Raw genomic sequence first — 14,696 nt, forward strand, 5'->3', positions numbered from 1 at the left:
ACCAAAGGATTGAACTGTTTTTTTTTTTTTATGCTACTTAAACAATGAGGGGAAAAAAGAGAGAAATCAACCTTAACAATGACAAAAAAGAAAGCATAGATGTTTGTTTTTAAGTTCCCCTGTACTATAATACTGGTTATTTAGAACATGAAAAACAACTTCCTCCAAGAAACAATGTTAAGTTTCTCAAAATTGTCAATGCTGATTAAAACAACTTAAACATAAAATGCAGCCAAACCATAATTAACAGCCATCTATAATGTTATTTAGACCAGAAGTAACAGTCTGAGGTGTAACTCCAGATATCACCACCATGTCTCCCCAGTCCTCAACAGAGAGAACAGCTTCCCCTCATTACTGCTCAGCCCAGAGTGGATACCCTAAAACTATAAAACCAAAGATAGCAAGAAACACTGAAGTCCCATGAAACAAGGACAGGGTAATACTCTCACTCTCAAAGTGGGAGAAGAAACTTGCTTTGTATCCAAAACCAGGCAAGTTTGGCTTGGAGAACAAAATGAAGCAGTGCAAAGGCTAACTCAATTCTGCCAAGAGAATACACTGGTCATAGCAAATACCCTTTTTCAACAACACAAGAGACAACTTTACATATGGACATCAACAAATGTTAATACCAAAATCAAACTGATTACATTCTTTGTAGCCAAAGATAAAGCAGCTGTATACAGACAGCAAAAACAAGACCTGGAGCTGACTGTGGCTCAGATCATCAGCTTCTCATAGCAAAATTCAAGCTTAAACTAAAGAAAGCAGGGACAACCACCAGGCTAGCCAGATACGACTTAAATTAAATTCCCTGTGAACATGCAATAAAGGTAACAAATAGATTTAAGGGATTAGAACTTGTAAATAGTGTGCCTGAAGAACTATGGAAGAAGGTCCATAATATTGTGCAGGAAGCAATGAACAAAACCATTCCAAAGAAAAAGAAAAGCAAGAAGGCAAAGTGGTTATCTGAGGAGGCCTTACAAATAGCTAAAAAACAGAAAAGAAATGAAAAGCAAGAAGAAAGAGAAAGGTATATCGAACTAAACGCAGATTTCCAAAGAACTGCATGGAGACACAAAAAGGCCTTCTTCAATGAACAGTGTATAAAACTAGAAGAAAACAACAGAAGGGGAAAGACTAGAGATCTCTTCAGAAAATTGGAGATATCAAGGAAACATTTTGTCCAAAGAAGGGTACAATAAACGGCAGGAACGGTAGAGACCTAGTAGACGCTGAAGAGATCAAGAAAGATGGAAATAATTCACAGAACTGTACAAAAAGGATCCAAATGAACCGGATTGCTACAATTGTGTGGTCAGTCATCCAGAGCCAGAAATTCTGGAGAGCAAAGTCGAGTGGGCCTTAGGAATAAACCTTAGATAAGAATAATAAATATTAATAATAATAAGTTAATAAGCTAGTGGATGTGACAAATTCCAGTAGAACTATTCAAAACCCTAAAGGATGATGCCATCAAGGTGTTGCATTTAATATGTCAGCAAATCTGGAAGACCCAACAGTGGCCATGGGACTGGAAAAGGTCATTCCTCATCCCAATTCCCAAGAAGGGTAGTACTAAAGAATGTGCTAACCATCAGACAGTTGCACTCATCTCCCACACCAGTAAGGGGAGTTGCTCAGTCGTGTCCAACTCTTTGGGACCCCATGGACTCTGGCCCACCAGGCTCCTCTGTCAATGGAATTCTCCAGGCAAGAACACCGGAGTGGGCTGCCATTCCCTTCTCCAGGGGATCTTCCCAACCCAGGGACTAAACCCGGGTCTTCCACATCACAGGCAGATTCTTTACTGTCTGAGCCACCAGGGAAGCCGTTCATGCTAGTAAGGTCATGCTTAAAATCTTGCATGCTAGGCTAAAGCATTATGCAAACCAAGAACTTCCAGATGTCCAAGCTGGGTTTAGAAAAGGAAGAGGAACCAGAGATCAAACTGCCAACATTCGCCGGATTATAGAGAAAGCTGGGTAATTCCAGAAAAGCATCTACCTCTGTTTCATCGACTATGCCAAAGCCTTTGACTGTGTGGATCACAATAAACTGTGGAAAGCTCTTAAAGAGATGGGAATACTAGATCTTCTTACCTGTCTCCTAAGAAACCTGTATGTGAGTCAAGAAGCAACAGTTAGACCCCGAACAACCGACTGGTTCAGGGTTGAGAAAGGAGTAGACAGGGCTGTCTGCCATCTCCCTGTTTGTTTAATCTATATGCTGAGCACATCATGAGAAATGCCAGGCTGGATGAGCTACAGGCTGGAATCAAGAGAGGTGGGAGAACAACCCTCAGTAACTTCAGATATGCGGATGATACCACTCTAATGGCAGACAGCGAAGAAGAACTAAAGAACCTCTTGATGAGGGTGAAGGAGGAGAGTGAAAGAACTGGCTTAAGACTGAATACTGAAAAAACTAAGATCATGGCATCCAGCCCCATTATTTCATGGCAAATAGAAGGGGAAAAGGTGGAAGCAGAGATTTCCTCTGCTTAGGCTCTAAAGTCACTGCGGATGGTGACAGCAGCCATGAAATCAGAGTATACTTGCTTCTTGGCAGGAAAGCTATGATAAACCTAGAGAGTGTGTTAAAAAGCTAAGACATTACTCTGCCAGCAAAGGTCTGTATAGTCAAGGCTATGGTCTTCCCAGTGGTCATGTAGGGTTGTGAGAGTTGGACCATAAAGAAGGTGGAGCACCGAGAATTGATGCCTTTGAACTGTGGTGCTGAAGAAGACTCTTCAGAGTCCCTTGGACAGCAAGGAGATCCAACCAGTCAATCTTAAGGGAAACCAACCCTGAATACTCATTGGAAGGACTGATGCTGAAACTGAAGCTCCAGTATTTTGGTTACCTGATGTGAACAGCTGACTCACTGGAAAAGGCCTTGATGCTGGGAAAGACTGAGGGCAAAAGGAGAAGAGGGCGTCAGAGGATGAGATGACTGAACGGCATCACTGAAGCAATAGACATGACCTTGGGCAAACTTTGGAGGACGGTGGGGGACAGGGAGGCCTGGTGTGCTCCAGTTCATGGGATCGTAAAGAGTCAGACATGACTGGGCAACTGAACAAGAACAACAATCCACCAACAATGGCCCCTATACATGTTTTCTTTCCACCCAGGCCCTTTCAAGGCAGCAAGAAATTTAGAGTTTTCATAATGGCAGAAACTGAGACTGAGCACAGGAGAAGGAAGGGAGAATTAAAAGAGAGATTACTACAAAAGGAGCTAAGAGAACTACCAGCAAGAGGGCTCCAAATGGGATTTCCACAGATTGTGTTAAGGCACCAAGGGCAGCAGGCAACTGGAGCTACAGAGGGGAGAGCAAGAACCACAGGAAGGTCCAGGTTGAGTGGCAACAAATGGCCCCAGTGGCCGTGGGGGAACTCACAGCTACCTCTGCAAGGCTATCAAATTCCATGTGTTAAATCAGACATTCACTGATAACTGTCATTAACAATGCAGTAGTTTCTCCAATGAAGTTATGAGGTATACAATATGACATTTACCCATACAAAGCTTTGAAAAGATTCCTCACAGTCTGAACTTTAGCTTAACCCTATCTTTCCCAACTATCTATCATCCTCTCTCCCTATACTCTAGCCAAAGTCAACCACCTGTAGTTCCCACACACCTTGTGCTCCCGGGGCCTCTGGATTGGTTTGTACAGTAAACCCCACCTCACGTGTCTATCCTAAAATCTTTCCCATTCCTTAACCCTGTCCCCCGCAGAGTAATCTCTGATTCTCCAACCCTTTCACTATTCCAACCACATAGCCTGCCCCTTCACTGAAGCCCCATGGCTTTCTTTCCATACTTCCTACAGCACCTAGGCCTGCACCACCTAGAATCTCACACCAGAACCTCAGCTCCTCAAAAAGACCATCAGGTCTTGAGAGCGATGTCTATAACTGATCATAACCTTTTTCAGCTCTAGCTCTGCCTGTTTCAGTATCCTGCACAGAGCAAGCACTGAACAAATAAACAAAACATTTTAACAGATTTTAAGAGCATGATTTTCCATTTATTTGACAAAGGAAATTACTAAGTGTGCACACATACATGCATCTGCCTGTGAATGGGGGCGGGGGAGGGGATGTGGATGTGTGTGGGTGTAAGGAAAGAATACCAATACAAACAAACGAAATTTTTCAGCTGAGTATCTCAGAAGGATTGATAAAGAAGTCTTAAAGAGTATCTTTCAGTGATATAAAGTCTAGAAAACAAATACTGAGAAAAGAGAAAAAAAACATCATTATGGCAGGCTGTAATAAGGACCTAGGTTTGTCATATTCGAAAGAAATTCCTCTTGCAGGCATGTAAGCAAATACAAACATCACCAATAAGTGAAGAGCTTGGTCGCTCAACGGAAACAAGCACTTCCCTCTGGAGGAAGCCACTTTGAAGACAAGGACGTCTCTGAATATACCAAATCACCACTCAGCACTCTACATGACTGAACACAATCTGAGAAATCCATCACCACAAATCACAACTTTAAAATTACAATAGGATATACCTTTCTCACCTGCTCCAGTATGCTTGCCTGAGAAATTCCATGGACGGAGAGCCTGGTGGCCTACAGTCCATGGGGTCGCAGAAGAGTTGCACACAACTTAGCGACTAAACAACAACAACATACTCTTTTCACATGAGATATACACCTATGAATCCTGAAGAGGATTCAGGAGCTTACCAATGCAAAATTTTTTTTTATGGGGGAAAAAGAAGAAAATCAAACTTATAAAGTAGCAAATGTAACACTGATCTTCCAAACAGAAAGCAAGGGTAGATTCTGGAAACTACATGCCAGGAAATCTGTCATTCTCAATCACTTCTCAGCAAATCAATTCTCAACAACACTCCAGACTAATAACTGAATAGACAGTGAAAGCACTGAAAAAAGAACGTGATAATTATTCATGAGTTCTCTAAGAACATATCACGCCTTCCTTTGTTTACTTTTTCTTTTGACAGCATTACTGAATTGGAAAATCAAAAATATTCTACCTCAAATTCAGTAGCACTCAGCAAAATTTCTCATGAAGTCACTCTAGACAAACGATAGAGAAATGGGCAGAAACTTGGATTTTAGTCTGGGTATCATTACTTACTACCTTTGTGAATAAAAGCAATTCACTTAACCTCTGTGACCCTCGGGTCTCTCAACTGTAATAGAGATAACATCTATGCTATCTCTGTCCCAGAGCTGTTTTAAGGACAACAAGTGCCCATATAGTCACAGACAGTGACTATAAGTACCTCTCTGAAAATCCAATCAAAGTGATATCTCCCTTATCCCCTGAAAATGCATATTCACTCAAAATTAAGAGTACAATTCCAGAGGGTCTACGGACCCCTGAAGCCAGAGCTTGTTAGTCAACTTTGTATACCCAGAGCCTACCATAGGGCTCTGGAATACAGTAAGCACTCCAAAACTGATGAATGAACCTTTTAAAAAAGGACTGAAAAACTGGCATTTTCACTGTTAATTAATAACCATATACATAAACAATATTAACTGACCCAACTGACTGGCAGGATAAACTGTATAATTTTTTTCTAGGTGGCTATCTGGCAACATGTAAAAACAACTGCCATGTATACCCTTGGATTCAGTAATTCTCCTTCTAAGAATTTTACCTAATGAAAGAGACAGAGATGAAATCAAGTACCTATGTGCTAGTATAGACAAATGTATCATTCTTTCTAACAGAAAAGAAAAGGGGGGAGAAGGAAGGAAAGAAAATAATGAGTACACTGCCACTGGGAAATGGGGGGAAATTATAATATCCACTTACAGAAAACTAAAGAAACACATTTTAAACAGTAATTAACAATCTGAGGACAAGCTCAGAAGATGTTAAGAAAAGAAGAAGATTAAAAACTAATTAACACATAACATTAAATGACCACGTGCTCAGAACAGTATCTGGCACATAATAAACATTATGTAAGTGCTCATTAAATACATTTTTTAAATCATACTATAACATGAACCCAATATTCAAAATCTTAAATAATGCAAATGACTGTAAAGATGCTGAGAAAAAAAGAAACTATTACTAGTATTCATATCCAGGTGATTTTTATACTCTTTACACTTCTCTATAGTTGCTAAACTTTGTACATTGATCCTATATCACTGTTAAAATTAAAAATATATATATATACACACACAGATTGTTTTGAAAACAAAAAAGACAGATTTCAATCTGAAGAAAACAATGTTAGTAATGGTTTTAATAAGAACTCATAGAAAGACCGTGCTTATCAAATTTTCAGTTAGTGTAAAGTTTAAAAAACTGCTAATACCATGAATTCAAAATATCTAGTCAAGATTCAATATAAGATTCAAATTGAGCTAAAACACTTCAGTTGAAACCAGTAGGACAAAATATTGCATCGAGTTCCCAGATTTCCAATTAAACAAGGCAGATTAACCACAAGTGTCTTTTACCTTCCGAAACTCCATTAAAATGTCAATAAAGGAATAAAAAGAATGCAGGTGCACAAGGACAGAAAGGAAGACAGTGAGAACAGATTTCAGTAAATGGTGAGGAAATGGAAAACAAATGGAAGATGGCAATGACTAACAAGGCCGAGGAAACTGCAACAGAAGGGACAACAGGACTGCTGTCACAGGACACGGGAGGCACTCTCAGGACCTAGAGGCACCACAGGCCTGGAAGGCAGAGGACAGACAGGCACAGGGCCGAGCAAAGCTCAGACTCCAGCGCTGGGCTGCTTAGTTCTCATTCTCACCTTCCCACTCTTCACCTGTGAACCCTTAAACAAGCTTACTTCATCTCTGGGACCCAACTTCCTCATCTGAAAAATAGGTATAATACACCTCTATAAGCTTATTTCAAGGATGAAAACAGACAAGATTGAGAATCATTGAATTAGAAATACACAAGACTCTTAACAGTCCCTGGTATATCTCCATATCTGTAGTACTCACCATTTCACTCTAGAGAAGTAGAAGGCTCAAGTCTCACTCAAAGTTAACTTGGAATATTAAAGAAGAGAAAATTCAAGGGAAGATCAATAAAATAAACAGGAGGAAGGAACCATCAACTTTTCAACAATTAATGTTTATATTTATATTAATTGTTCATTATACCACAAGAATTCCTGTAAGAGACGGAATGGAGTGGTTGGTTGCCTCCCCTGCTTAAGAATTATTATTCTAGTTCAGCACTGCTAGTTATTAGAGAAATGCAAATCAAAACTACAATGAGATATCAGCTCACACCAGTTAGAATGGCTATCACCAAAAAATCCACAAACAACAAATGCTGGAGAGGATGTGGAGAGAAGGGAATTCTCCTGCACTGTTGGTGGGGATGTAAGTTAGTAGAACTACTATGGAGAGTAGTATGAAGGTTCCTTAAAAATCTAAAAATAGAGCTACCACATGACCCTGCAATCCCACTCCTGGGCATATAACCATAGAAAAACATGGTCGGAAAGGATACATGCACCCCAGTGTTCGTCGCAGCACTGTTTACAGCAGCCAAGCCTGGAAGCAACCCGAATGTCCACTGACCAGGGGATGGACAAAGAAGATGTGGGACATATCTACAATGGAATATCACTCAGCCTTTAAAAAGAATGGAATAATGCCATTTGCAGCAACGTGGATGGACCTAGAGAGTCCATCTTGTATCTTACTGAGTGAAGTAAGCCAGACAGACAAAGAAATATCAAATGACATCCCTCATGTGTGGAATCTAAACAGAAACGCCACAAATGAACTTACCTACTAAACAGACAGAGACTCACAGACTTAGAAAACAGACTTACAGTTGCCAGGGGGAGAGACAGTTAAGGACTCTGGGAAGGTCATGTACACACGGCTGTATTTAAAATGGATGACTAATAAAGACCCATTATATAGCACATGGAACTCTTGCTCAATGTTACGTGCCAGCCTGGATGGGAGGGGTGTTTGGGAGAGAAGAGATACATGTATATGTATGGCTGAGTCCCTTTGCTGTTCACCTGAAACTACCACAACATTGTTAACTGGTTATACCCCAATGCAAAATAAAAACTTTAAAGTTAAACAAACAAAAATAACTATTCCATATCTAACGATCATAATGAACCAGTTATCATAAAGAACAAGTAGGCACAAACCAGGTGCCAGACAGTTTATTAGAGCTCACTCGCTCAGTCATGTCCGACTCTACGACCCCATGGACAGTAGCCTGTACCAGGCTCCTCCGTCCATAGCATTTTTTAGGCAAGAGTCCTGGAGTGGGTTGCCATTTCCTTCTCCAATAACTTAACAGCTAAGGATGCAACAGTGAACAAGAATTCAATTGTCCTTGCCCCTGAGGAAGTAACTAAACCACCCCGAAGCTTGAGGATAAGTCAAATCCTATGCTATAGTCAATAAATTCAATTATTGTTTTATAATTGAATTTTATAATTTAGTCAATTAACATTTTGTAATTGCTAATACAAAATCAAGTTTGAAGTACAGACACACACTATGTGCTATTAGTACTCATAACAATGACCTTTTCCTGAATGTAAACTTTCAGGAACTTTGATAAATGATGTATATGCATTATCTCATTTAAATCTGATGATTCTATCAAGTGAATATTTCCCTCATTTCAAAGATGAGGAAAGTAAGATTAAAGAGGCTGAATAATTTGTCCAGAACCATACAGATAGGCAGAGGCAGAGATGAGATGCATCAAGTCTCTCTGACTCTAAAGCACATGTTCTTTCCAATCCATAAAAGCAAGACTCTAAGAGAGAGGTACCCTTGAAAATTATAGGGTAATGATTTCAAGTCTCACTCAAAGATACCCAATTTGAGTATGCCCTTTTCTTTCTAACTTTCTCTAAATGTTCTCAATGTAGCATTTTGTTAAGTGGTAGTATAAAAACTATTAAGCAAAGAAAAAACTAAGTTGTACATAAAATCTTGAAAGAGGGGTATCCTACATTAGACTCAAAACTACCATCTTCTCCTCTAAGAATGCTTAGTCATGTCTGACTCTTGGCAACCCCATGGACTGTAGCCCTCCAGGCTCCTCCGTCCATGGGATTCTCCAGGCAAGAAGACGGGAGAGAGTTGCCATTTCCTATTCCAGGGCACCTTCCGACCCAGGGATCAAACCCGAGTCTCTTCTGTCTACCTACACTAGCAGGCGCGTTCTCTACCACTGCACCACCATCAGTTTCCTAAAATCATCTATTTAGTGACCTTCATTTTACGAAACACCACCAATCCATTTAGCCTGACAGAATCTACTAGGTTAAAAAAAAACTTACATTTGTGTGAATGCATGCCTAAGTGTGTATCTGTATCTGTATACACACAGTTTTTCCTAGTGTCACAGTATTTCCAAAATTGTATTGTCTTACTTGAGTATGCCTTCAGAAGAACCTTTAAAAATCAAATACTTAAGGGATGAAAGATTAAAAATATAAATACTTCTACAGTTCACATAGGGACAGAGGGCTCAAGTTTCAACAAGCATTAGCATGCTGCGGTATGCCTTAGGTAAATCGTTTCATCTCTGGGCCTCCCTAAGAGGAAATCAGATGTCACAATCTGTAAGGTCCATTTCACCTTTAAAATTCTACGATACAAGAACCACCAAGAAACCCCACAAAACACTTTTCAAAGCATGATCAACTTTACCTCTGAACAGGCAGAACAAGGATCTACAACTGAAAGAGAAGTCTAACTAGCATTTTCTACTGCATCTGGACCATGTAACGTGGCAGCTCCTTTAGTGGCATATCCATGCTGTAGTGCGGGGCTGACAGAACTCCAGGAACTGCCGACTCTTAGGGAGTAACATCAGCCAGTTCTGATTCTTTTCATCTAAAAGTGTTTAGTCTGAAAGGAAAATAAATTCCGCTTCTACAGCCCATGAAAACTGTCCCCTTCTATCTAAGCAATCTTTCCATCTCAGCCTCAAGAAACTAATAAAATAAGAATCGTTAAGACAGCTGAAAGAGTAACTCTTCTTCAGTAAGTAAAAGTGAAGACTTCAAAAAGGGATGAAATCTGTTCATAGTAGCAACAAAGGACTCAGGGTTTTTGCCTATTCTTTCTCTGGTTCCTTTTTAATAAATTAGACATGAGTATCAAATATGGGAGAGGAGAGAGTATGTGAATAAATGCAGTACTGAGGCTCTCAAAGACCACATATTCTAAGTTTCCTCCTTATTTCTGATTAAATAAATTACCTCATTAAATTAAAACAAGCCTAAGGGCATGTTTATAATAATTCATAAAGTTAGAGGCCATACCATTGTGGTTTAAATTTATAACTTAATTTTATAATTAAACCCCAAGGAATAATATAGAAAAAAAAAAGTAAATGTGTATACCTATTTTCAACAATAAGGAAAAACATCCTAAAAACAACAGGATTTAACAAATCAAAATTAAACATTACATTCAAAATATTATCTTTAAAATATCTCATTTCACACTCTCTTCCCCAAAAGCTAAAAATATCAGAGGGCCATTACTATTCATTTCATACATGTAGACAATAAAGTTAAAACTGGAGTAAACATCTTTACTAAAATCAATAGAGTAAAAAAAACAGGATTAAAATTCAAAGCTTCTGATTACAAGATCCATGCTCTATTCAGACATCAAGACACCTAATCAAAGATAAAAATGTCCCAGGTAAAAATGTCCATGCAGGAAATACCTGTTGGGACAAACTTCACAGAGAAAAATAAAACGTATAAACACACTCTTGGGCACTGATCAAACAAATAATAAATAGCTACAAGGGATTTTTTCCCCCTAATTTTAACAAGTCCTTGACTTAAAATTTTAAACCACACTAAACAGGTATTAAGAGGATAAAGCAATACAACACTGATAAATACATTGAGCCAATAGTACAAATTTGAATTTGAGACTTTACACATAATTTTTAAGTATCCATACAGCCCATTACCTCTCTGTACCTCTGGAAACGACTCCATTAGGAATCTATGAAGGCTTTCTCCAAACACATTATGTCCAATCACTAAAGAATTTACTAGAAAACACCTTTCAGAAATAAATATGCTAAGGAAATGTAATTTTATTAACAAGATCCATGAATATTTTATAAATATTCAAAACAAATCTTTGTTAGTTACTAGTATACTTTTCTAAATATAATACACATAACTTAAAGATAAAAACATCTTTTAGAGTCTGGAGCAGTGGATCTCAAACAAGGGTGATTACCGAAGTTTAAAAATGTTTTTGATTGTCACAACTGGGAAGTACTACTGGCATCTAGTGGGCAGAGGCCAGGAGCTCTGCTCAGCGTCCCACCATGTACATGACAACCCACCCCCACACCCCCACAACGAATCATCTGGACCCAACGCCAATAGTGCCAAAGTTGAGAAACCCTGGTCTACAATCTTACTTTTATCACGAGGACTATTAAGGTTTACGTACCTTTGAATTTAATATCCAGACCACTAAATTCCAATTCAACTCCTTGAAGTGCTTCTCCCAGAGTTTCATGGTAATGACTAATACTTTTTTTTGACCCCACACAGAATGGAAGTGAAAAGTACTTATATGTCTCTTGGCGATTATGGTAGGGCCCAACAGTATTCATCCATAAGACAACTTCCTCTTTATCCTGATACTGAAACAAACAAACCAAAAAAGCAAGTTAAGAATATGTTTAAGAAAGAATCTAATTCAGATTAAGGGAATATTTTGCTATTTATTCTAAACAAAAATGTACTATCTCAGTTTTGGAAGCTTTAAAATAAAATGCTGGAAGCTTGTTTCAAAATGATGATCAGTTTCTACACATTAAACATGAAATTTGGTGAATTTTAAAATTATATATTCTGATTATGGTCTCAGGCAGATTCATGTTTTCCAGACTTTGTTTTATAGAAGATACTGTTTAAATAAACGCCAATAACCTGTAAGAATATGTTTATACTTAATATTTACACTATCAAATAATGATAAACCTAGAACCGACATGATTCACCATGCTAATGTGGACAAAGGAGGAAACAAAATCAGTAGTTTATCCAGAACCTATGTTAATCACTGGAAACTCCAAAAATCTAATGTTGTCAGCAAGCAAAAATAAAATTTCACCTTTTCCCCCTCCACAATCACTGGTCAAAGGGAGGAAATGACCAAAGAAGAAGAGAAAGCCATACTATGAAACCTCCACAACTCACCCAAGTCATCATTCTATCTTTCCCTTTATCAGCCTGAAACACAGCTGCTGCGTGCAAATGTTTCTGAATAAACAATTATGGCTTTACCCATCAGTGAATACTTTATGTAGCTAAACTTGGGCTGTGGTCCAGTGACTTTGGGTAAGTAACTTCACCTTTCCAGAGTCTGACTGGGGAAACTGCTAAAGATTTCTAAGATCTCCTCAAGTTTAAAATTCCAATGATTCTATGAGGAGTAGTTACCCGAGTGATTTTAAAATAATCCTAATTAGCAATATAAATGAAAGACAACATAAGATGCAGCTTGTTAACTAACAGTGCAGAACTTATATCACCGAACAATTATTTACTGAGTACCTACTATGTGCCAATAATTGTGTTCATAACTGAGACAGCTTTGAACAAGACACATTTCCTGCCCTACTAGAGCTTAGAGCCTAAACAAAAAGATCGACAGTGAATGAGCAATTATAATCAGGCAGGGTGCTATGGAGCATATAAAAGAGAAACCTGTCCAACCAGCCCAAATACCAAACATTACTCCCAGTCCTCTATCTAATGGCTTCCCTCATAGCTCAGTTGGTAAAGAATCCGCCTGCAATGCAGGAGACCCCGGTTCGATCCCTGGGTCGGGAAGATCCCCTGGAGAAGGGATAGGCTACCTGCTCCAATATTCTTGGGCTTCCCTTGTGGCTCAGCTAATAAAGAATCCGCCCGCAACGCAGAAGACCTGGGTTTGATCCCTAGGTTGGGAAGATTCCCTGGAGAAGGGAAAGGCTACCCACTCCAGTATTCTGGCCCGGAGAATTCCATGGACCTTACAGTCCATGGGGTCACAGAGTTGGACACAACTGAGCAATTTTCACTTCACTTTTCCTCCATCAAAAATGAATAAACATTTTCCACCAAAATCCAACATCTCCCAAACAAACTCATCCCACCTAAATGCAACCCCTCAAAACTTTTTCTAATGGTATTATCCTCTCAGACACGGAGACTCAATCCCCAAGTCCCTCTGCATTCCAAAAACTATTGACTTGTCTATTCTTATATAAAGCATCTGCCTCTTTTGATTCATACCACCATCAAAGTAGGACTTAGATCTAATCACCCTCAAACATAATGTCTCATTGTCCTAAGACATCATTGGGGCACCTCATCAAGGAAATAAAAAGCTCCAGACTTTCTGAATGCATGATACATGTACCAAGCATAGTACTAGGTGTTAAGGCTATAAAGGTAAATCTTGTCCTATGATTGGTTCACAGTCCAAAGTGGAGCCAGAAAAGTAAATGATTAACAGTGAAGAAAGAAGTGTTACAATTAAGGTAAAAAGAGTTATTGTAACAACAGTAAAAGAATGATTATTTTTGCTTTGGCACAGAAGGATTGGGATGAATAATAATATGGAAAATCACAAGCTGTTTCAAGTGAATCCAGAAAAACTGTACATAATCTTTATGTATGAAGAAACCAATCAAAGGTCTTAATGTACCCATAGATCCCCATTCATAACTACTCTTGTTACTTTAGGGGCTTGAAAAATAGCCATATGACATCACCCTTCTCTCCAGTGTTCAAGGTCTCACTGCACTAGTTAATCAAGGTATTCCTTTCTGCACAGATATAGACACAGCACAAGTCTCAGAACAGTTCTCTAAACCAATCACTATCCACTGAACAGAGCTGGTATTATAATAGAATTGAAACCTGTTCACAGAGTAGAAACCTTTTGGCACAGTATCAGATACACAAAAAATATTTAATAAATATGAAAAAACACCAAAGAAAGGCTGAAATGAAAGGTCATTAGCAACTTAGAAGTTTCAAGTATATGCACTGAATGCAACAGTAGCCTTTGAAAGAAGGAGAGGTAATCACACCTGTCCATTCAGGGTTACAACCCTGAAAGAGAGGTACTATTCTTGTCATTAATCCTGCTGAGAGTCTGCAGAAGTTTTATAAACCTTAACAACTTGTAAAAATAAACAGAACACCTTCTCCATAAATCCTAATACTCATATTCCTCTAAAAATAGACAAAAACTTGAACACTAACACTTGTTAAAATAGAGCATTCATTTATTTCATACACATTGAAACATAAGACTAAAATAATTTAAAGGTCATAGTGTCATAGTGTGTGTTAACTACACATTCTGAAGTCACTCATTTTAAATATTCATGAAACCTTAATGAGGTAGTAGAGTTCTGATGACATGATGCAAATTATACTATAACAAAATGTGTACAATTCTGTAGCCTAGCATTCCTTCTGGGAAGAGGACTGAAGCAGTGATTAGAGGGAAAAATACATATATATATATATATGATATATAGACATAAACACGCATATACACATACACAGATTAGGATGCATATTAAGGTTAAAAATCTTTTACATTGCTCTTTATACAGACCACAGATTTCAAGAACTTAAAATGTTTACTTTTCATTACAGTTTTTGATT

The 14,696-nt window shown here is 38.5% G+C and overlaps 1 protein-coding gene across 1 annotated transcript in view; it reads right to left on the minus strand.

Moving 5' to 3' along the window:
* Positions 1-14,696, minus strand: part of TM9SF3 (transmembrane 9 superfamily member 3) — a 61,988-nt gene that overhangs the window by 41,160 nt on the left and 6,132 nt on the right. Inside the window, exon 2 of the mRNA XM_040254641.1 lies at positions 11,473-11,668. Coding sequence (XP_040110575.1) covers positions 11,473-11,668 — 196 coding nt within the window. The remainder of the gene's footprint in view (positions 1-11,472; positions 11,669-14,696) is intronic.

Source organism: Oryx dammah, unplaced genomic scaffold (assembly GCF_014754425.2).
Source record: "Oryx dammah isolate SB20612 unplaced genomic scaffold, SCBI_Odam_1.1 HiC_scaffold_14, whole genome shotgun sequence".
In the NCBI taxonomy this organism is placed as follows: domain Eukaryota; kingdom Metazoa; phylum Chordata; class Mammalia; order Artiodactyla; family Bovidae; genus Oryx; species Oryx dammah.